Source organism: Hetaerina americana, unplaced genomic scaffold (assembly GCF_022747635.1).
Source record: "Hetaerina americana unplaced genomic scaffold, ioHetAmer1.1.p SCAF_63, whole genome shotgun sequence".
NCBI lineage: Eukaryota > Metazoa > Arthropoda > Insecta > Odonata > Calopterygidae > Hetaerina > Hetaerina americana.
This window is the reverse complement of record NW_027287239.1, coordinates 2,070,800-2,093,321: the sequence shown is the minus strand read 5'-3', so window position 1 is coordinate 2,093,321 and position 22,522 is coordinate 2,070,800. Positions and strand designations below refer to the sequence as shown.

The following is a 22,522-nucleotide window of genomic DNA, read 5'->3' as shown; positions in this document are numbered from 1 at the left end:
TGATACAATACTTTAATTTGAAAGGCCTCAGCCCAAACAATATAAAAATGCTGAATGGATTCTACTCTGGGTGAGTCTGCTCCTTTGCTTACAACAGTAAAATATTGGGTAGCAGAGTTTAAACGAGGCCATAAGAGCTGTCAAAACAAGCATCGCATTGGTCGACCAAATGAGGTGACAACTCCAGAAACAGTGAAGAAAATCCACAAAATGATACTGGATAATCGTCAACTGGGTGTGTGCGAGCTAGCAGACATAATAGGCATTTCAAAAAGTTCAGTACATCGCATATTTACTGAAAATTTGGACATGAGAAAGCCATGTGCAAGATGGGTGTCGTGTTTGCTCACACTCGAGCAAAACCAATATCATGAAATTGTTTCAATTGAGTGTTCAACAAAGGTTGACAGCAACAAAGCAGAATTTTTGTGCCGTTTCCTGACCATGGATGAAACATGGGTCCATTACTTCACACACAAGACAAAAGAACAATCAAAACAATGGATTCAAGAGGGAGAACCGCCTCCAAAGAAGATGAAGACCGTTTCATCTGCAGGCAAGGTCATGGCGTCGGTTTTTTGGAATGCGTGTGGGATAATTTTCACCGACTATCTTGAAAAAGGAAAAGCTATCAACGGCATATTATGTGAACTTATAGCAACATTTAAGCAAAGGAATCAAGCAAAAGCAGCCTCATTTGGCTAAGAAGAAAGTGTTGTTTCATCAAGACAATGCACCAGCTCACAAATCCGTTATTGCAATGGCCAAAATTCATGAATTAAAGTTTGAATTGCTACTTCATGCACCCTATTTGCCAGATTTAGCCCACTCAGATTATTTTCTGTTCGCAAACTTGAAATAATGACTCAGTGGTCAAAGATTTTCCAACCATGAAGAAGTGATGTCAGCAGTTAATGGCTATTTTGAGGAGCAAGACAGTTCTTATTTTACAAAGGGTATCGAACTTATCGAACATCGCTGGGATAAGTGTATAGAGCTGAAAGGAGATTATGTTGAAAAATAAATACAATTTTTCCAAAATGTTAGCGTTTTCTTTGTCGGGTCAGGTACTTCTGGGATTACCCTCGTAGTCTTATCGCATTTAAAGTTAGGTGAACTCTGTTAAGTTTTTTCTAATTCCTCAATGGAATTTATCTTCATTTATCATTTGCATGCATTGGCAGGTCAAAGACATGCTATACAGAATTTTATATTCATCGGTCCCACAATATTAGTATGATAATCACTTATTTGATTGCTCAGATATTCTCAGCTTTGAAGGTTTCAGACCAGCAATGAGTTACTATATTGTAGATACTAAATTGCCATAAATGACCTTCTTTGAAGCAGCCAACAGGATCTGGGTTAGCATGGGAACTACTTAATATATGAACAAAATTTGGAAATTTAATAGTTACTACCACAGTTGGAAATAAAAAAATTAATGCAGCAATTGAAATATTATTGTTGAAGTATCACAAAAAGTGTACGAAGGATTTGTTAATGAGCAGAAGTAAAATGAAGTGGCATGAGTAAAATATTCAGTGTACTTAATTAGTTGCAGAAAGGTCGCACGGTACAAAGTAGATTTTTAAAGATAATACTCTAATCTGTTCAGGCTTCATTTCGAGGAAGTATTAGATTTTAATTATAAGGTACAACGCGATACCGCAAGTCGGTGAAATGCTTTGTACCTCGTAACAAAAATCTGTGGAAAAGTAGTCTTTTTAGTATGGATTTTATAGATTAAAAAAAGCAAACAGTACTCAACCCAAAGGTCAGTTTGATAGGTGAGAGTGGAGTTTACCCAGTACTAAACCCTAAAAGACACATTCAATTTGTACATCGGGGCAGTGGATCCTTGTGCCGACTATGGTTTCCCAGAACGTTCTGGCACCCAAAAAATCACACAGCCCAAGTGAAGATGAGAGCCCGGGAATCACACCTGTGCCCTTGGCTCAGTAGTCCAATACTCTACCCCTGGACTACCATGTCTCCCATTTTTAGATATAAGGAACAAAAATTGTCATTCGGTTTCTCAAAAACATGGTACATTCTGTATATAAACTCAAAAATATTTATGTATCCAGACAGTAATAGAAAACTTACAAACTTCAAGGAGTCAAGTAATTACATTGTAATAATATCTAGACATTCAAACCTAAATAAAATTTCCTTTAGAACTTTACATATCTAGGTAAATATTACAGTATGCATATACAATACACAAAGTTTTTAAAAAACTCCTTATTGGTCGCTGATCCCACTTTTTTTCAGTTGAAGCTGAAATGCCAACACTCTCTTCTTCAGTTCATCTTTACTCAACTTCTTTTTCTGGAAAAGAGATGGTAAAATGCTATTAACACTAAAACAAAAAATAACAATTCATGCCATTAACATAGAAATATACTCTTCAGGTAATATCAAGGCATATTTCCAAAGAAACTGCAGGAGATGCCGCAACAGCAACTTTTAACGGGGTCATCTGCTTTATCCTCTCACAATGCCCCTCTCATGAGTATCATAATGATTGCCAAATGTTGGCAGTGCCAATGATATGGTCACACAACTACAAAGCAGTGTTCATGCTGAGATAACAAAACATTGCTTTGGGCAGGACATGCCTTTCAATACTGCATGACAAACCAAGTAACAGAGTTGCAAGACAAGGTTACACAGTGGTTTAAACATGCTGCTGCACTTCTCCAGATGTCAACCATATAACATTATCCGCACACACATGACACATTGTGACATGGTTGATTTTGGGGGTGTGTGAAAAGGAAAGACCTTCGCTTAAAAGCTATTTTTCTCAATGAACAATGGTGCACCAACTTGTCAATACACCCGATAACAATCAAAACGTACTCTGCAACCCTTCTTTAACATCAGCCGGTCTGCCAACTACAAATGCCTCCCTCTGCAATTGTTCTTTCAGTGATCGTTGTGATATTTCAATTATCAATCCTCCCGCCCTTCTTATACACACACACTACCTTCCAATCCCTCCCTCCCTACCCATCAACCACAGTCTTCCCATTTCATTGAAAATGGCGATTTTCTCACCAAAATATCCAAACTTCAAAATTGAGTTCTTTTTAGTCTTTGGTTCCATTTTCACGTATATAGTTTGTATAATTAACTTTCACCCTTTCTACCGGAGTGTCAAGGGACACTAGACACAGCTCTCTGCCAACTAATCACGTATTGAATGTCACCCAACACACAAAATAATCTCATTGTAAAGTTTGACCCTTCTTGTTTAATGCGGACACACACATGAATGAAATTTTTTCCATAATCTATAACTCGATTTCATAATATGTGCAGAATATAAAACATTATATATTTCATATTATTATCTATTATTTCATAGCATCAAACATGAACACCGTTGTGATGGGTGCCACAGCTAATCGTTAAATAATGTTGATTATGTTTATTTGCCATACTGCCAAAAGGAGATGTAAAATTTTCCAAAAAATACAGCCAGCATCATATGTTGCACACATTATACATATATGTAAGCACATATTGTACATATATGTAAGTATTTTAACATTACTAAATAACACATATATCCTCTATATGAACACTTTTAATTATTCAATCAATATTTATTTTGTATTATTTGATTCCTTTTTTTTTACTTTTCATAATGTACTTCCTCTTTTTTTCACACATTGCACATCTTTTGTTTATATTAAACTTAGTCAACCGACCCTTTTCCATATGAGGTTCATGATAGCCGGTACAAAGTGGAGAGAGACCTAGCATGGATGGTGGATTTTAGCTGAACCAGATGGTTTTTGATGATGTTTGCATTCTACGTGCACACCAAAATTAACGTATTTGCTTGCTTGGAAAATTCATAGCTATCAAGATTATTTTTTATTTATTATTCATGTTTGATCCTTTGACACTGTGCTCCCTTGAGGACATCAAATAAATGGAAGCTCCTGCAACCTTGGTTTCATGAAATTACTAAGTTAGAAGGCTGTGAATTTGGTACATAGTGGGATCAATCTCCACATATTAAGTATAAGGATCACTTGTAGAGACCAATGGAAATTAAAAATGGGTACTTCCATTTTTTTTAGAAAATTTTTTTCTAGTAAGTGCTTGATTATTTAAGTATTTATTTATTTAAATTACTTTAGCAGTGTGAGGTTGAGACTTCATAGCTCCTCTTTCCACCTAAATCCTACACATTACGAGGAAGACAATTACAAACATTCAATCCCTTGATGGAGGAAAAAACACCTTGGCAGAAATGGAACCCATAAACTCTGAGATTTGCAGGCGAGGACATTACCCCCCGCCGCCAGGGCCAGCAAAGATATTCTAATGCAGAAAGAAAGAAAAATTCTTCTCAGAAAGTACATACCTGTATATCCTAATACAAGGTGGCCACCTTATTTTATAGATTTTAGCTAACAAATTTGTCCTCGTTTCCCAAAAGAACACACAATCCTTCTTCCACATTTACCTCCTAAAAATCTAAAATTACACTACATTTTTGTGGATCATTTCCCAATCACTATACAAGTCATCATTGAAGTTGGTCCAAAACTCTAAGTTCACTTTATGCCAGTTTTGCACATGTGACTGCCCCAGGCAAACATGAATTGATCTCACAACTGAAACGGCTGTCGTCCTCATTGGAGAAACCCAAAATACCATATGATATTCCCAAGTCACATACTGATTTCTGGAATTAATTAGACCCTTTCACCATTTTATTTTAAACTCGGAAGAAGTAGATAATTTTCCCGGCTTATTCCTGATTTCTCAAATTTTTGGACAAGCGACCACCCTGAAATGTGAGAGGTAAATTTAGAGCTAACGAGTAAATGCCACCAACCTTTACTTTTACATTTTCATCCATCTTGTTTCCCAAGAAAGATGGCCCATCCCTGGCGGGTTTCTGGACTATTTTTGTTTTGGGCTTGAGTTTCAGCTTTTCCTTCTTCTTGACTTTTTGTGCATTTTCACTCTTCTCTTCAAACTTGTCACTGTATTCCACAAATTGTTTTTCATTCTCAAACTTGCCTTTTCCACCTCTCTTGAATGTTTGTCTAGGTTCCCTGTTGCCAGCCTTGGGAAACCTTTCAGCCTGCTCTTTAAATTCTCTCTTGTTTTCCACTAACTGATTCTTCCCAGCAAACTTGCCTCTCCCAACCCTCTTGAACGCCTGCCCTCGTTCCTGCCACCCAACATTGGCATTCACTTTTTTGACCTTCACCTTTTTCACAGCTCGCTTCACGCGAAGTGCACGCTCCTTCAACTCCTGCCCATCCAGCTTCAAGGCCAAAGCAACGGAACTCAGGTCCTGAAAATAGGATTTACCATATTATTCACTCAAGAGTCATTAGAACATTGTTAGGGCTGATTTATGTGAGAATTTCTTTTTGTTTAAATGCATATATAGAGAAATAAAAACTCACTCCTTCGAAACTTTTTTAAATTCCATTACAAGTTATTGTTGGGGAAACTTTAATAGTACCACAAATAACTGAGGTTCTGTAAAAGTTTCCTCAAAATAAATTACTTGTATTAACGTCCATTCAAACTTACACCGCATAAAGCACAAATCTAAATGAATAACTTGTATGGTCAACTGCCCTTCTTTGATTCCAATATATTCGTATAATTTCTCCCATTTCTACTCTCTTGACGGTCCATTCAAACTATTAACATAACCTCTTATTTTTTATTTATTCTTTTACTGCTCTGCAAGCCACCTCTAGGGTGTGTGGCAGGGGGTGAATACACACCAGAATAATATTTACCTGAATATTTTTACCCCCACCACAGTCGAACAATGTTATTCTGATCCCTATTATCGTTCATGGGAAAAATTACATCTGAAATCTATCTGTTCTAAATTTAATCCCTTCAATTTTATTAACATGATCTTTCCTACCTAGAATGTGGGTAATAATACATTTTCAACATCATTGCTAAAGAGACATTCTTCCAATTTATGCAAGAGATTTAATCTGTAATTTAACCTTCGCTCCATTAAATGGTTTCCAGCCTAGTTCCTCTAATACTTTGGATGTGCTACTAAGTTTAGCATAACAACATTTTACATATCTAGCTCATCTAAGCTGCAAGCGATTCAATCAGGCAATCAATCCAACTTCCACCAGGATGCCATATACTAGCAGCATATTCTAAATGAGTGATTTCTCTGCAAACACTGTGCGTCGGGATTCACGAGGGTCATGCTGTACAAGCCAAAAGTTGAGAAGTTTTTTCCCTTTCCGTTTTCTAATTTACTATCAGTGAACAAGCATCTTTTTGTTGCTCACTTCCATAGCACGTCCACATGTATCTGCGTCTCTTCCACATTCTCATTTCGACCAGAATTATTCTATTATAATGAATATAAATGCACCCATAAAGTGGTGGAGAAATAAGTGAATTGCTTTTATTAAAGAAAGGCCTGAGGGCAACTAAATTACATTAACCAGCATAAAAGGAATAGTTTAAAACAAACTCGAGGGATGGCTGTGACTGGCATCGGATGCTATGAAAACGAAAATAACTGGTACTTATATTCTTTCTAGTATGTAAATTATTAAAGACAGTTTCTGATTAACTGTGAATTATAAAGTAAACATACGAAACATGACCATGTCTTTGTTTGAAGTGCCTGAAGATTTTTTGCTGATTGTGCCTAGTAGAGGTGACGCATACCCCTTTGAATGTGGGCTGTTGAAGCATACACCCTTTGGGGTATGCGCTACGCCAGCACCACTTAGACTAAGCTGGCTAAGAAGGAATCCACGGTGTGCAGATATGGTAGATCTAAGTCTCCCGGGATTTACTACGTGTTGGTCCATATTTCTGGGACAACAGTTTCACCGGTATTGCAATTGCGTCATTACGTCTGAAGTGATAGATACCAGTTTCCATCCGTCTTTTATACCTCAGGTGCTCTCTGATTGGCCAATTAATCAACCATCTTCTTGGGTGATCTCTGATTGACCAATTTTTAAACAATCTGCTTGGGTGCTCTCCGATTGGCTGTTGGAGTTATCTGGTTGAAGACACATTTCCAGGCGCTGGAAAGCATGTAACTGTCATCTCTACTGAAGTTGTTGGATTATATGGCTTCCTGAATGAGTCGTGGGAATAACAGCTTTTGTTTACGATGAATTTTGCATTTTCAAAGTGAATTGTTGTGGGTTGGTTTGGTCCAGGTGTGCTCTGCAATGGAAGAGGTGCAGTTGTCCATTCTTTTTTGCTCTCTGATGTTCCTGTGAATAGCTTTCTAGTGCCCTTGAAGTTTTAAAATAAGGGAACTTCCACAGTACTATTCACCTCATAGGTACCACTTAGCATTTTCTTTGGTAGCCACTTCTTAGGTTTGCAGAGGAGGTCAGATGTCTTTGTGAGAGAGCTATGCCATCAACCGAGAAGACGGTCAATTAATTGGCCAATCAGAGAGCACCATAGCAGAGGTATAAAAGACCAACAAAAACTAGCAAAAATCACTTCTGACCTGAAGATGCTGACTGCAACACCAGGAAACTGTTGTCACAGAAATATGGACCAACACAGAGTAAATCCCAGAAGACTTATATCTTCTAAACTGGATGTTGCTTCACTTGCTCATTCCATTAGGCATTTCTCAATGCTGAAGACACTTTACAAACCTTCCGACATCACAGTCACCTTCCATCACAGTTCACATCTCCTTTTTTCTGATGTTACAATCACAACTACAAGGGTAATGCCAAAAATGGGTTCTTCAATTTCTTTACAAATAGAAACATTTATTATCAATTATTGGCACATTATTCTGAGGCTTGGATGTTCCTCAATTTTTCTACATAATAACCATTTCTGTTCGGTCTAAGGTGTGAAGTGGAATTACGGGTTTCATCACCCACAACAAGTGATAACAAGGTGAAAGCTGAGGTCCAATGCTTCCTTAACCCTAAAACGGCAACATTATTTCTTTCACCCTATTCTGGTAACACTTTTCAAAAATTCGAATCTCACACCCATTATGACAATGAGAAACCTATGGGGGCTCATTTTTTTCGTTTTTTAATGTAGAATCACGTGACACAAAGATTTTTTTTTCAAAGCTTATCAGATGAGAGAACATTTATTTTATATAGTGATGTTTTCTACTGCTCAGGGGTGTTTTTTCACCCCAGTTACCGTTCTAGGGTTGAAGATAAGGTGGTGAGTTGGTATAATATAGTCATGCAAAAACTGCCCCGTGTACCTACAAATATGCTTTGACTCAAATGATGATTATGTAGAAAAACAGAGGACTGCTCATGCTTTAAAATGGTGCACCAATTATTGAAAACAAACGATTCTATTTATTTTTTTTTAATGATGAGACCTTAATATTGGGATTATATTAATTTGGGACCACATATTATAAATTCATTCAATGAATTAATCGGTCAGAATTATGTGGTTCACCAATTTTCTGATGATGTAATACTGATCCACAACAGAGCAGTGACCTTCCCACAATTTCATTTAAAATAAGTGATTTTTTCACATAATTTTTATCGAAAAGCATTTTATGCACTCGCATACCAATAAAAGATTAAAGATTTAATGAGTGATTACTCCAACTGTACTCATCTTTCACACATAAATATTTCTTTTGGTACAAATGATCGAAGCAGTTGGCTGCAATGAATTACCCTTACAGATAGATTAGCAAGTACTGGGAATTCCACTAACCTTAAAGTTGATGTAAGCAAATCCTTTCCCAACCCCTGTTTGTGAGTCCCGAACAATGCGGATGCTGTCTATTTCACCACAATGTTCAAAAACCTTCCACAGATCATTCTCCTCAGCACCTATAAAAAAGGAAGCTTTGAGCTGCATGTAACAGAGAAATTTGAGATGATTCAATCCTAAAGAACTTTTTCACCCATGTAAATAACAAAGCCAAACTTCACCACATCAACTGCACTGCACTGAAGTAATTACAACAAAATTACAATAGAATGTCACCTCTTACCCATCTTTAGCAGTAATACTTCCTTGATCATAAAAACTGTTCATAGCATCACAAATTTGGTTGATGTTTTGGTAAACTACATGCCGTTGATGGTGTCATCGTCAGTGGAGGATAGGGGGGTGGGGGGGTGAAGAGGTAACAGTTACCCCCTGAGCCTTCAGAAGTCCCACCCCATGAATATAGTTAGCAAACACTGACTTTCAACATTACTTTCAGGGCTTAAATGCCTAGTCATAGAGTCAAAGATGACTAACATATTTTTAACATCACCATTTTTAACAGATCATACAGCCTTTTGGTTAGCTGATCTAGGAACTGGAATGATCACAACAAAATTTTCTTCCCAACCCACAATGTTCAATGTCTTCATGTCATCTTATACTCCAATCTCTGCCATAATCCTATCCACATTCTTTGTCATGGAATGCCATACACCCATCCCTCCTTCCATTTTCCATTTGAGTCCCTCCAAAGCTCATCCTTCCAGCAGAAGTAATCTTATCCATTCCAAAGAAACTGCGGGAGATGCCGCAACAGTAACTTTTAACGGAGTCATCCGCTAATGTGCATTTCAATGCAACAATTTCAGAGTGTAAAAATCATTCGCCTTGACTGGGATCCCATCAAGGCGAATGATTTTTACACTCTGAAATTGTTGCATTGTAATCTTATCCATTCCTACCATGAACATTCCAAAAATGTGCACTGTAATTTTTTTTTATTTTTTTTATTTTAAAACATTGTTCACATACAGCAGTGGTGCCAATTTACAGTGAAAAATATAACAAACATAAAAGAGGACAAAAGACAATAACAGTATAACAATAACAACGAGAACCAAGCATGGACCGGGGAAAAGTTTAATTTACTGAAAGGTGGGATAAAGCTTGGGTGGTGAAGTTTTTGCATGATAGGTTAAAGGGGTCGACAGTGTGAGGGAGTGAATTTAGAAGGGAGGAGAGGCGAAATAACAGTGAGCACTTGGTGAGAGATATTCTAGGAATAGGGAGATGGAGTAGGGAGTGGGTGCGGGTGGATCGGGTTGGTATCCTGAAGTCAAAGAAAGATAGCAGTTCAGGGCAATCAATAGCCGAGTTTAGGGTCTTGTAGAGGAGTTTTAAATCAGCTTTAAGTCTGCAGCTTTGGGGACTAGAAATGGATAGGGAAGACAGAACAGCATTTGAGGACATATTGCGGTAATGTGGGACTCGGTGTTTGACTATTTTGGTAAAGAAGTGAGAGATGCAATCAAGGGATTTAAGGTTAGTTGGGGATGATGTGGACCAAATGGGGGAGCAATATGATATGATGGGGAGGACAATTAATGAGAAGTACGAATGGAGTGCAATTGGATCTTTAATTTCTGTGAAGCGGTAAAGAAGGCCTAGTAGGGACATTGCTTTATTTTTTAAAGTCTGTATGTGGCCGGAGTAATTTAGTTTCTGGTCAATTAAAATGCCAAGGTCTTTAATGGTTGTTACTCGATTTAAGGGAGTTGAATTAATTGAGTAATAAGATTTACCTTCAGAATGGGGGAGGGAGGGTTGGTCAGAGTGAGAGGGGTAAAAAGGTTAAAATGTAGATGGGAGGTAAAGGGAAGTACAGCCCTTGGTGTCAATCGTTGGCTGTTTATGGGGTTTGTAGGGGAGGGGGATACCCCTGTGGGAAGCACTGGAAGGAGCAAAGTGCTTAGCAAAGAGGGATGTTATGCTCCTCTTCTTTACGCATGTTTTGTGCTCCTAAATTCTTTCTTTGAATTTCCATCCCATTTGCCCAATATATTTAGTGAAACAATTCGAACACTTAAATTCATACACTCCACTCCTTCCAACTTGGGGAACTTAATCTTTAGCGTGCGAGATCAGGTTCTTAAGGCATGGATTATTGTAAAAGGCAAATTTATTTTTTTTTTTTTTTTCTTTTGGTAACTTCTTGATTACTTTTTTGAGAAATATTCCCTAAACAGAGAATTCATCACCATTTGGCGGGGGGATCGAGATGGTGCGGGGGCTAGCGTACTGGCTTCCCACCCAGAGGGCCCGGGTTCAAATCCCGGCGGTGTTGAATATTTTTCAGAGGTATCTCGATCCCTGCTTGAGGTGCTTTGTGGAGGGCACTTTGAGTGAGTACGCCGTCCGTCGGATGGGACGTTAAGCTGCGGACCCCTTGGCGCCTTTCGTTAAGAGTAGGCTAATGCCGACGCCGGGTTTCTCTCCACCCTTCATCCTTTCCTATCCATCCCCTATGGCGCAAATGACCTCAGCTGTCGGTCGCCTCCCCTCAAAACTACTACTACTACCATTTGGCGGTGGGATCTTTCATATATTCAGGGTTGTAAATATTGCTCACCGGTAATTTAGTAAGTTTCTTCTGGTGAAGTTCATTCATTAGTTCTTCTGAGTAGCCATTATTAATTGTTTTAATTACATTCATTTCTTTATTCACTATATTTGATCTGGCATGGGAATGGATGCTAATCGGTAGATCATTGCATGAAATGCTGAAAGCTTTTGGACGAAACAATGTTTTAAAGTAGAATTAATTATTTGGTGCATATACATTTTCTTCCAAAAAATGTAGTACTCAAACCCATCTTTGCCCTTCTAAATGGGTAGGTCGAGGAAATTCAGGGAACCTTCTTTTTCACACATAAATTTTACATTAGAGATGAGAGACTTTAAATGTGTGAGAAACTTTACTAATTGCCTTTCAGTACCTGTCCACACATAGAAGATAACACGTCCACATATCATAAACAACAAAATGCATTATTAATGAGAGGGTGAGCTGAGGAGAACAAATCTTTTTCATATTGATCAAATAGACAAGAATGAGCCCATGGCTAAACCATTGGGTAGTTGGAAATATGTACTGTTAAAAATAAAACAATTTTGAAAAACACAAATCTTTAGCACTAAACAAGAGTTCACTAATAACTGGCACTGGGATGGATTTCCAGAGGAAGATATCCTTGGCAAGGCTCATACCTTCCATGGGTGGCAGATTAGTGAAAGGTAGCGTACATCAAAGGAAACAAGCATGCACTTTTTTGGGATGACCTCTTTCATTAGTTTGCTGACTAGGTCCAAGGAATTCACAACGCCATATTGCGCGGTGAATTAGGAAACACTCCTGAAGAGTTAATTAAGTCTCTTCGCATTCATGTGGTAGGGAACAGACGCAATAGATACTACCAATCTTATCAGAATCTCATTTTTGTGAACTTTTGATAGTCCGGAAAACCCTGGTGCTGAGGGATTCATTTGAACTAGTTTGTAGATGGAATTCCATTTTCATGAACAAAACCAAAATATCCATCATCATGATACACGCACCAAACTTGACATAAATACTGAGGCATGATCATCTAAATTGAGTGGCGAGGGACCATACCACCAAGGAGCCAAGTATTTCAGCTCTCTTCCTCCTCACTTGAAATCATCTTCTCAAAATGCATTCAAGCTTAAATTAAAGCATTCCTATTTATTATACCTTTATACTCAGTGAATGAATTTTATGCTCTACGTAAAGCAAAATCCAAACCTCACATTTAATTATAGTCATGTCTTCTAAATTGGAATATAAAATGTAATTTTGTTAAATATCATAATGTAATGGACATAACATTATTTTCTGAGTTGTTTACTAATGAATCTACATGAATTTTCATATTTGATGAAAATTTTTTTGTTTTATGACAAAACCATGCAGAACCTGCTTACAGCATATAAAATATTATTATTATTGCCGAGGTGAATTATTTTTACACTTTGAAATTGTTGCATTATTTAACTTTCATGTTAAGCTACAGCCTTTGTCAATGAGTTTGGTGGCCAATGAAAGCATCAACAAATACTACAGACTAATATTCTGTACACTTCGGTATTATGTACTGATACAATTGGCCTCATTTGTAATGAAGTTTATTCAATAATTGACTCCTAAACATGTTTGACATGCACACACTTTATCGTGTACCGAGAGGACTGAGAGAGAGAGTAAGTCTTTAACAAGAAATATTATATAAAAATTCCAAAATGCTAAGTATTATCATGCTTCATGGGTTTAACAACATTAGTTCAGCCCCCACCAACCAACCTGATTACCCTGGCAACTCCACCAATGCCAATTCAAGAGAAGCACAGGGTATGATAAATTTGATTCAGGATAATGACAGAATATGCAGTATTAACAGAAAAACAGAAACTTGCATTCCAAGAAAATAAAAATTACATCAAATATTTTTTAAAGTTAATCTACCAATTAAGGTAGGTTTTGGATGGACACAACTACCAAATTAATACTTTGTAACTCCTAATAGAAGACAACCCAACATTGCCGATGATGCAGTGGTTTACCGTGATATACGTGATCCTGAGGACACAGCACCTTTGTCAGATGACCTTAATGCTACACAACGCTGGTGCGACACTTGGCAACTAGAATTAAACTTAAAAAATGCATTGTCATAAATTTTTGGAAAAAGAGTAATTCCCACCCAAACAACAACTGCATTGGGAACACCAAAATGGAATGTGATGCAATTAAATACCTAGTTATTGCCCTGACTCACTATCTCTACTGGGTGAAACACATATGTAGGCAAGCTAACAAAAAATTAGGATTTATTAGAAGAGTACTTGGTAAATGTGATGTAAAGGTCAAAGAGAAATGTTATCTATCCAGTCTACGTCTATCCTCTTGCTTCAGTGACCACGTTTCAGTGCTGTAAATAGCTATGCTTGATATCAAAGTTTTTACGAGTCTCTTCTTAATATCCTTACTCAACGTCCCTGTCACCAACTCCCTCCTCCTTGTGAAAGCCTCTTTGCCTAGTGCAATTCTTCTCCTTACATCCCTACTACTTGGACCATTTTGGTCCAAAACACTTCCGAGATACATAATATGTTCCACCAGCTCCAGTTTTTGCCCTCTTATTTTAACATTTAACTTAGCCTTTCTCTTTTGGGAAAAACACAAACTTTGTTTTATTTATATTTATTCTTATCCCATATTTATTGCACTATTTCCAATTCACTCAGTAATACTCGCAACCCATTGGCTGACTGACAGTCTAAAGCTTGATCATCTGCAAACTTGATTTTATGAGTTCCCCACTGACTTTCTTTCCTACCTTCAGTTCTCCCCGTGCCTCTTTAATAATTACTCCAAATATACATAGAACAGCACAGGTGATAATGGACAACCCTGCCTTACTCCAATTCCTAACACTGCCCATCTGGAATTCCAATCCCCCACTTGCACCTGAGCAGTTTGGGACGCGTACAGATTATGGATTAGCCTCCTATTCCTCCAATCTATTCCTATTTTCTGCTATACATTCAACATGCAAGAAAATGACTACCACAAGGACTCTTCATACATATATTTCATCCTAACTAAATTTCAAAATCAAGAAATGAAAATACACCCAATTTAGGTATATTCTCAACTCAATTTCACATTTCTGAGCACTTTCCAAATGAGTTCAAATGATTTTGTCCATTATTTATTATTTTAGCTCCAACAAAATTCTAAATTCACATCCCAAATCAGCATTTCAGTTACCCATTCTGTTTTCCCACATTTTTCTCATTTATTTCCTGTATTCAATCATACACATTCTTCTGCCTCCTTGTCACCATTTAGCACTTTGTATTCGTATAGCCGGATCACGGTAACCTCCCACTTTCCAAAGCCTTTGGATACCCTAGGTACTATAAATGCATTTTGGTATCAGCATCCCACAGGCCACTTGGATAACACTGTTCTTCAGACGCTCAAGCGTCCAAAGATGGTATTCAATAGCCTTGATTTACTGTGCAACCAATGATATTTTTAGCTAATTTAGAGCATAAGTGCCAAAGGATAAGAAAAGGAAGTACGGGAATAAATTATTTAAAAACTTACTAAAATGAACGTTTCCCACAAAAACTGCCTTCTTCTGATCATGAGATTTATTTCTTGATGATAGGTCAACTCTTATGCGATGGGCTTGGCACAGCTGTCCATTAGCTTGTAAAGCCGCAGTTGCTTCTTCTTCAGAAGTAAAGCGAACATAGCCGACGATGTTTGTTCTTTCCGGGTGAAAATCTTTCCTAAAAAATTATGAGGCAATGCGTACTGTCACTCATACAAACGAACCAAATACTTAACATCCATTTAACTACAACGCAATCAATATAATTGGCTGGCTTTCTTACTTTATTACAGCAACCTTTTTCGGAATTCTGGGATCCTTCACTGGTGGGCACCTCAATCTTGCCGATTCAATTTCCCCGTACGATTTAAACATTTTCTTCAATTTCGTCACCTTGATATTACACGGTAAATTTCCGACGAATATCGTCCTCTTGTCTTCCTCTGGGTTAACAATTCTTTGTTTTATTTTCGTTTTCCCATCTTGCAACCGCTTGGCTGCGTTGGCCACATTATCCCGTTTGAACCGCTTTAACTTAGGGTTATAAGAAGATTCGTCTTCCAAATCCCTATAAAGTAAATATATTACATAGTATCAACACAAATAATAGAACAAAAATGAGCGTGAGATACAAGAAAACTTATCTTACTGATTCGTGAATTCTTCAGCTTCATCCTGATCTGGAATTCTTTTCCTTTTTGCAGCGGGTATCACTTTGAATTGTACCTCTTTCCCAGGACCAGATGATACATTTTGAAATAATTTTGATTTACCAACTTTTCCGTGAGTCTTCCGGTTGATGAGATCAGCTAAACTTCCCACATGAAAATCCATTTCAACTAAGCCACAAGATAAGTTCACAACTGCTAAGTAATTCAACACTTATTGTAAGGAGATTACAGCAAGTAGCTTATCATTGGTTCTTAATTACTTATTAGCCAACTTCCTTACGGTGAGAACTCACTCATGAGGGCAAATAATAAACACTAAACAAGTAACTGAAACTAGCCTGAGAAGAGCCTAGCCTACGTAACGACTCCATCTCGATCGGACTCGAGAATTTACAGTCACACCAACACTCGGAAATCAACCGATACAAAAAACGACTAGTCGTATGTCAATTTCAGTTTAGTGTCGATCAGTGATCCCTATATCCTATACTAGGTCATGACCGAATACTGCCAAGTTGCACAATATCAATTTCAAGGAAATGCGCTGGTATACGAGAAATAGTCGTGTATTTTGAGGAATCCGATTGAAAAGGGATTACAATATTGTGTGTGTTGGAGCCACTGAAATTACTAGCAAACTGTTTTACGGGTTCATAGAGGAAATAATTGCAGGCAAATCGAAACTGTCATCAGGCTCGTTGGGAGTTATGAAACATGCTCTTAGATTCCTAATTGTTTGGCGCCTCGTGCTAAGGAGGCTTGATGTTGGCTGATAGGAAGAGTCGTTACAAGATGACAGTATATTGCTATATACTCTGAGCAAAATAGATGGCAGTAGTACTGGCATATGAGCCAAAATGTAACCTCTGATCTCAAATTGATGGATTCCCGCAATAAGATTTCGACTAATGGATTGCACAAGGCTTCAGAACTGAATGAATTTTGATTGGACTAGTGTTTATTTTACTCATTCATTCGATGAATGTTTTCATTAATTATACTGCACCTATCTATATTATTTCGATGTCTACTTCCTCCTCATCCCTAAAAAGTAAAGGAAATCTTCTGCACTAAAGAATAAGACACCCTGGATCAGAGAGAAACTACGCTATCTATCAAGTTGCATGAAAAATGAAACTGCCTATTATACAAATAAACTGGCCCCCAGTGATCGGCTAGGATATTTAGCCTTAAAAAAATACTATAGGCGCACCCTCAATTACAGGATCAAAATTGCCAAAAATTAAACTAAAGAAATCTGGAAAATTTTAAATGAATCAAAGCCTTCCAAAAATGTAAAAATCTGATATCAAATTGATGGATTCCCACAGTAACATTCTTGCTATGACTTGCTTATGGCTTCTGAAATGAATGACTTTTATCTCTCCAAATGCAACAGGTGCACCCAGTTGAATACCAAAAGGTATTTCAATAATTACAGGACTTAAGTGGCCAAAAATAAAACTAAAGAAATTGCTTATTATGACTTGCATATGGCTTCTGAACTGTATGACTATCTCTCCGAGCAAACAGCTGTAAATCTTACTTCTCATAACATGGTCCCACCAATTTCTCAAGCCTGGAAATCATTTTTTTGTACCCATGCTCTGATGCTGAATTAAGATATAACATCCATAAACTAGGCAACAAGTTCCCCTCGGGCTTAGACGGCATCCCGATCTTATATTTTCTTAAAATCTTTCCTAGCAATTGAACAGCCTTTACTATTCTAAGTAAATGAATCTCTTTGATCTAGCGAGTTCCCTGCTCCACTCTAAGTCGCCAAAATAATACCCCTATAATAGGGTAATACTCTACATATGAGTTCGTATAGCCCAATCTTGGTATTATTACTTAAGAGTGCTTACGTAGTGAAACGGTAACTCCTTCCGCAAAGGTTTGGGGAAGTACCTATGATTATCTAGTTAGTTGCATGCAGACAACTGTATTTTTTACTAAGGGCATTGCTAAATGCTTACACTTTCCAAACACAAGATTTCGCTTGAAGATTCTGTTCCTTTGTCATTTTCATACGCCAAAATAAAGATTTGATAAGAACACAATTGAAGCATGGAGATGTTCTTAGTCATGAAATGAAGCACCAAACAAAGAAATGAGTTCTTACCTCTACATTTCAAATATCTGTATCAAATAACTTGATAAAATAAGGTTATTACCAGCATTTAAAGTGCATTCATACGGAAGGCGTCAAAGTTCTCTTGCTTATGGCAAGCTTGGCCTTTTCCTACCTCGCGTTTATAAAGCAATCGTCTTTTCAACGAGTAAAATTTTACCCTAAGCAGTTCAGTCATCCTTCCTATTTGTGTAGCAGACAAAAGCACTCAGTTAAACATTCGTTGGCCAATTCTGAAATTTGGGTGAAAATCTTCTGAAGAAGAGATTTAATTACCTACCTATAGATAATTCCCACAATATCCTATTAATATTTTTTTAAAAGATGCATTGATAAAATTCTAATGAAAATTACTATAATATTTTAAGTATGGGCAATGACATGCCCATATACGAGGGTCATCCGGAAAGTAGTACCCGTTCGTGAAATAAAGACACAAAAGTAAATATTAACAAACATAAAAAATTTTATTTGAAAGAGGATACTTTAAACTACTTCTCAACATAATCTCCAAGCAAATTAAGGCATTTGTCATAACGTGTGACAAGTTTCTGTATTCCTGCTGCATAGTCCTTCGCCGCCAGCTCATTGAGATACGCGAGGGACCCATCTTGCACAAATTTTTGCATAATGCAGATGGTGTTTAACAATTTCATGAACAATTGTTCGAGAAACATTGGGAAAATGCTCACAGATGTCATCAATTGTGACGCGCCGATCGTTCCTCACGAATTCGTCAACTGAGCTCACCAGTTGGTCTGTAATGACAGACGGTCTCTCCGAACGCTCATCGTCGTGTGTGTTCCCCCTCCCCATGTTGAAGTTGCGACACCACCGCCGAACAGACGACTCGTCCATTACATTGTCTCCATACACCTCCTTTAATTGGCGATGAATATCACATGGGCGAACGTTTCTTGCATTGAGGAATTTAATCACTGCCCTCACTTCACAACTGGCGGCGTTCTCAATTTTTTTAAACATTGTAAACAATCACAGAAACAACACAGGCAATGCTAGCGTCACGCAACTTGGCTCAGAGAAGGCAGACAAGCCACTGAAGCTATCTGACCTCGTCCAGCGGCTACTCGCGTCGTCAGCACTTCATGCGGCACGAACGGGTACTACTTTCCGGATGACCCTCGTATATTTCAAGTATATACTTGCAGATAATAATGAGTGTAATTGTGATTACCAGAAAGTAATATTTTTCGCTCTTCATCTCTGTTTTATGTGAAGTTGTGTTTCCATGTTGTCTATCCTTTAGTTTCTATTGGAAATTCATATAATGCTCTATTATTTGTGAAAACTTTGAAATGGAGTAAATAATTTTAAATGGAATTACTATTTATTTGTAATTTATGACTGAAAATAAAATCTCAGAGATGGAGTGGAAAGTAGTTTGTTCTTACATACTTCTTTAATTAAATTCTGGATGCAGACCACTCTCTGAGGACAACCTCTGATATTTGTACCAATTATGTAAGTGCTCAATTAGCAATGGCATGATCATGTACAAGGCAAAGGTTTGCAACCCCTAATGTTAATATACTCTCTTTTAGAACACCAAAATTAGACTAAATGCACGACAGTAGTAGCTGATTATTTGCATAAGACTTTCAGACCCATATTCATCAAAAGACTCAATCATTTGAGTCCAATTTTCAAAACCTAACTTTTCTCAACTACTTAAAAGAATCCCCACTGAACTAACAACACATTTATTAAATTGAATAAGAGTTACTCCAACTGGCAAAGCTAAATCTGGATGAAACTCAGAAGGAGACTATTCCAGTGACAAACAGATGGACTGAGAAAACCCCATGCACAAAGAGTTCATCACACAATGATTTATATGCTCCTTTAGGTACGAAATAGTGTCATCTAATAGCCAAGTAATACAATTCAATGCAATTACCGTGATACTAACCAATACAAAGTAATACTACAGAGCCAGTTTACCTCTCGCAAGTTGGCCACGACCTCTTACCAGACCCTTCTCTTAGATGGCAGGGAAAGTAAGTACACCATACTGGAGGCCTGCCCAGTAGCACTCAGCTGAGTCTGGATTGTGCCACTCTTTGCTGGGTATCATTTTATTAAGGTGTCATCTGAGCAGTAGTCATTTGCCCTTTTCCTCATCTTTTTTTGATAGTATTACATTTTCTGCATATAAAATTGAAGTTATGGTTCCATAGTCTTGACCTTGACCTAATGAAATCTTTTGTCATCACTCCTTCATCATAAACACTATGAACAAGCCAAAAGGAATTCTTCCTTCCAATTTGCTACACCCTTGATTAATTATGTCCATTCCACATTCCTTGATTCCTTTCATTTATCATGGCACTTTTCCTCACTATATCTAGCATCCTAAACCAGTACTATCCTCCTCCCTCTCCATAACAAATTTAATCAATCAAATCTCTATCGTGTTATGCAATTTCTCCTCATATTCATCCAACCTATCATGAATCTCTTTTAGTGCAATTACTTTCCTGTCTTACACGAACAGTAGGTATCCTTTGCATTTTTTTGTTTCCTGTCCTTTCTTTCATCTTTCTACAGGGTTGACCCACACTATTCACTATCACTGAAATCTTTATGAATCATCACATTGTTCTTTCTGCTATTCTTCACTGACCTCTTAATTTCTCAAGGTTTTTATTTAATTATCAGTACTTTCTTCTTCATAATTCAGTGTTTGCATTTTTCTCTATCCTTTCCTATTCTCCATTTCAAATTATTTCTCCTGTGGTCCATGGATTTTTGTCATCGGGTATATTCCTATTTTTTCTTTTGAGACCATAATTATGCTTTTTTTGTAATCTTCACACATTCCTTCTTCTATGGACATCCCGTCGTCCTCGCTTATAATCTTGCCAAATAATTACTAGTTTTTCTTCTTTCATTTTAATTCAGCTGTCTACATTCCAATTCTCCGTCCCATTTTATTCTCAATGAATGGGATGTTACATATCAAAATGATCAGAATCTAAATCCATCTAAGAAATGACGACTGAATTGATGCTTACATCTAATTATATCAAACCATCAATACAAAACCAGTCTCCTTTTTATCTAACAAGCCATACTCCTAAACCTATTATGCCATCTTCTTTACTCACCCCTGTATTCCAATTCTCAGAAACAATTATTTTTTCCTTTCCTTGGATATTTCCAATGGCTTCTGATATATCACAGAAACTTTTCTCATTCAGCACATTTACCTAGTTATCACTACATTTTATGGATCTGCATTTGTCTAATCCTCTTATATAAGGGCACCAACATCAATGATTGAGGATGCCAGAGATCAATTGGGTATTATCACTAAAAGCTAACTTGTTAAATTAAAATCAAAGTTGAAGTGACCAGGCAGCAGTGTTGATGTCTGAATTCTAAATGTGCAGTGTCTTAGGAAAAAACTTGTCAAATTGACCTTTTTATCAATTTAAAGGGGAACATCTTCTGCCTCTGAGGTAGAGAGAATTTAATAGGGTTAAAAATTGGTCTAGTTTTCTTTTTCTCACTTTCAGGGGCACATGACAACATCCATGGAAATTAATAAGGGGTTGATAGATGTCTAGGATGGCACGTACCTAGGGCAAGAGTAACTGTTACCAGTATCTAGGGTGATAAACGTGTATATATATACATATATATATGTATATATATATATATATATATATATATATATATATATATATATATATATATACATACATATATATATGTATAAAAAAATATGTATATATATATTTATATACATATATATATTCTATTTTTTCTAAAATTGTGAAGTTTATATCTGTAGTGTCCTACATTTGAGTAAGTGTGAATATGCACCAAATCTCTGGAGGATTAAATGAATTGTTATTATTATTATTATAATTTGAAGCTGCCTCACTGAGGTAAAAATGCTTGAAGGACTAAATTTTACTCTACCTTTTCTATCGTGAATGACCATACATATCTGGAGTTACCATCCCCGCCCATGTAATTAGTATTCCATAGTTCCAGGAATTCACAAGTTTTACCGTCACTTCCAAGGTTGAAAGGTGAGACATGAGATGCATCATTAATTCAACTCTCCCTCAGAGCAAAACCTTCGCGACTATGACACTGAGCTGTGAAAAAAGACATTTCTCCAACAAGTCAGAGGAGCACACCATACGCCAAATTTAAAGGAGGCATTAACGATCACTGGCAAGTGTGTGGTTCACTGCATGGTCTGAAATTCATCAAAAAAAAGGCTCACAAAAACACCACTGGGGAGTACAATATATAATAGATTGAATAGGGTTTAGATGATTTGTTCCTACAGAAAGGTCAAGAATTCAGTAAGTAATGAGTTACTATATGGTGATCAATTATATCTTGCCATTAGCCATACACAGCACATCTGACTCATTTTATTTGGTGCAGCTGGTCCATTTTTGGTCGTTTTTTACTTATTTACCATGGCATTGAGAGGTATGAGTTAAGATAAGTATGGAGTCATAAAAATACGTCCTCACTAATTTTTTTGTGCACTCTTTGATTTTTCAACCCTGCAATAACTACATTCCATGAGATTTATTTATTCTAATCAATTTTAATACAAATAATAAAAATTTTATTCACAGTTTCCCAGGAGCAGACGGGGATTCTGATCATAATTTTGTACAAATGAAGTGTAATGTCAGATTCAAGAGGATAAAATAAGGAAGATGGCTGATGAGGTGGAATATAGAAGCACCAACCAGGACGATAAGAAAGGAATTTTAGCTGGCTCTAGAGAAAATCAT

General features: G+C 37.0%; 1 protein-coding gene across 1 annotated transcript; it reads right to left on the bottom strand.

Annotated features, from left to right (window-relative positions):
* Positions 1 to 1,579: 1,579 nt before the first annotated feature.
* On the bottom strand, positions 1,580 to 15,960 carry LOC139695771 (RNA-binding protein 34). The gene is made up of 6 exons (XM_071594550.1): positions 15,577 to 15,960; positions 15,211 to 15,495; positions 14,918 to 15,105; positions 8,725 to 8,843; positions 4,865 to 5,332; positions 1,580 to 2,334 (listed from the first exon to the last, which is right to left on the bottom strand). The coding sequence occupies exons 1-6, from the start codon at positions 15,759 to 15,761 to the stop codon at positions 2,248 to 2,250; spliced, it is 1,332 nt and encodes a 443-aa protein (XP_071450651.1). The 5' UTR covers positions 15,762 to 15,960; the 3' UTR covers positions 1,580 to 2,247.
* Positions 15,961 to 22,522: the final 6,562 nt, after the last annotated feature.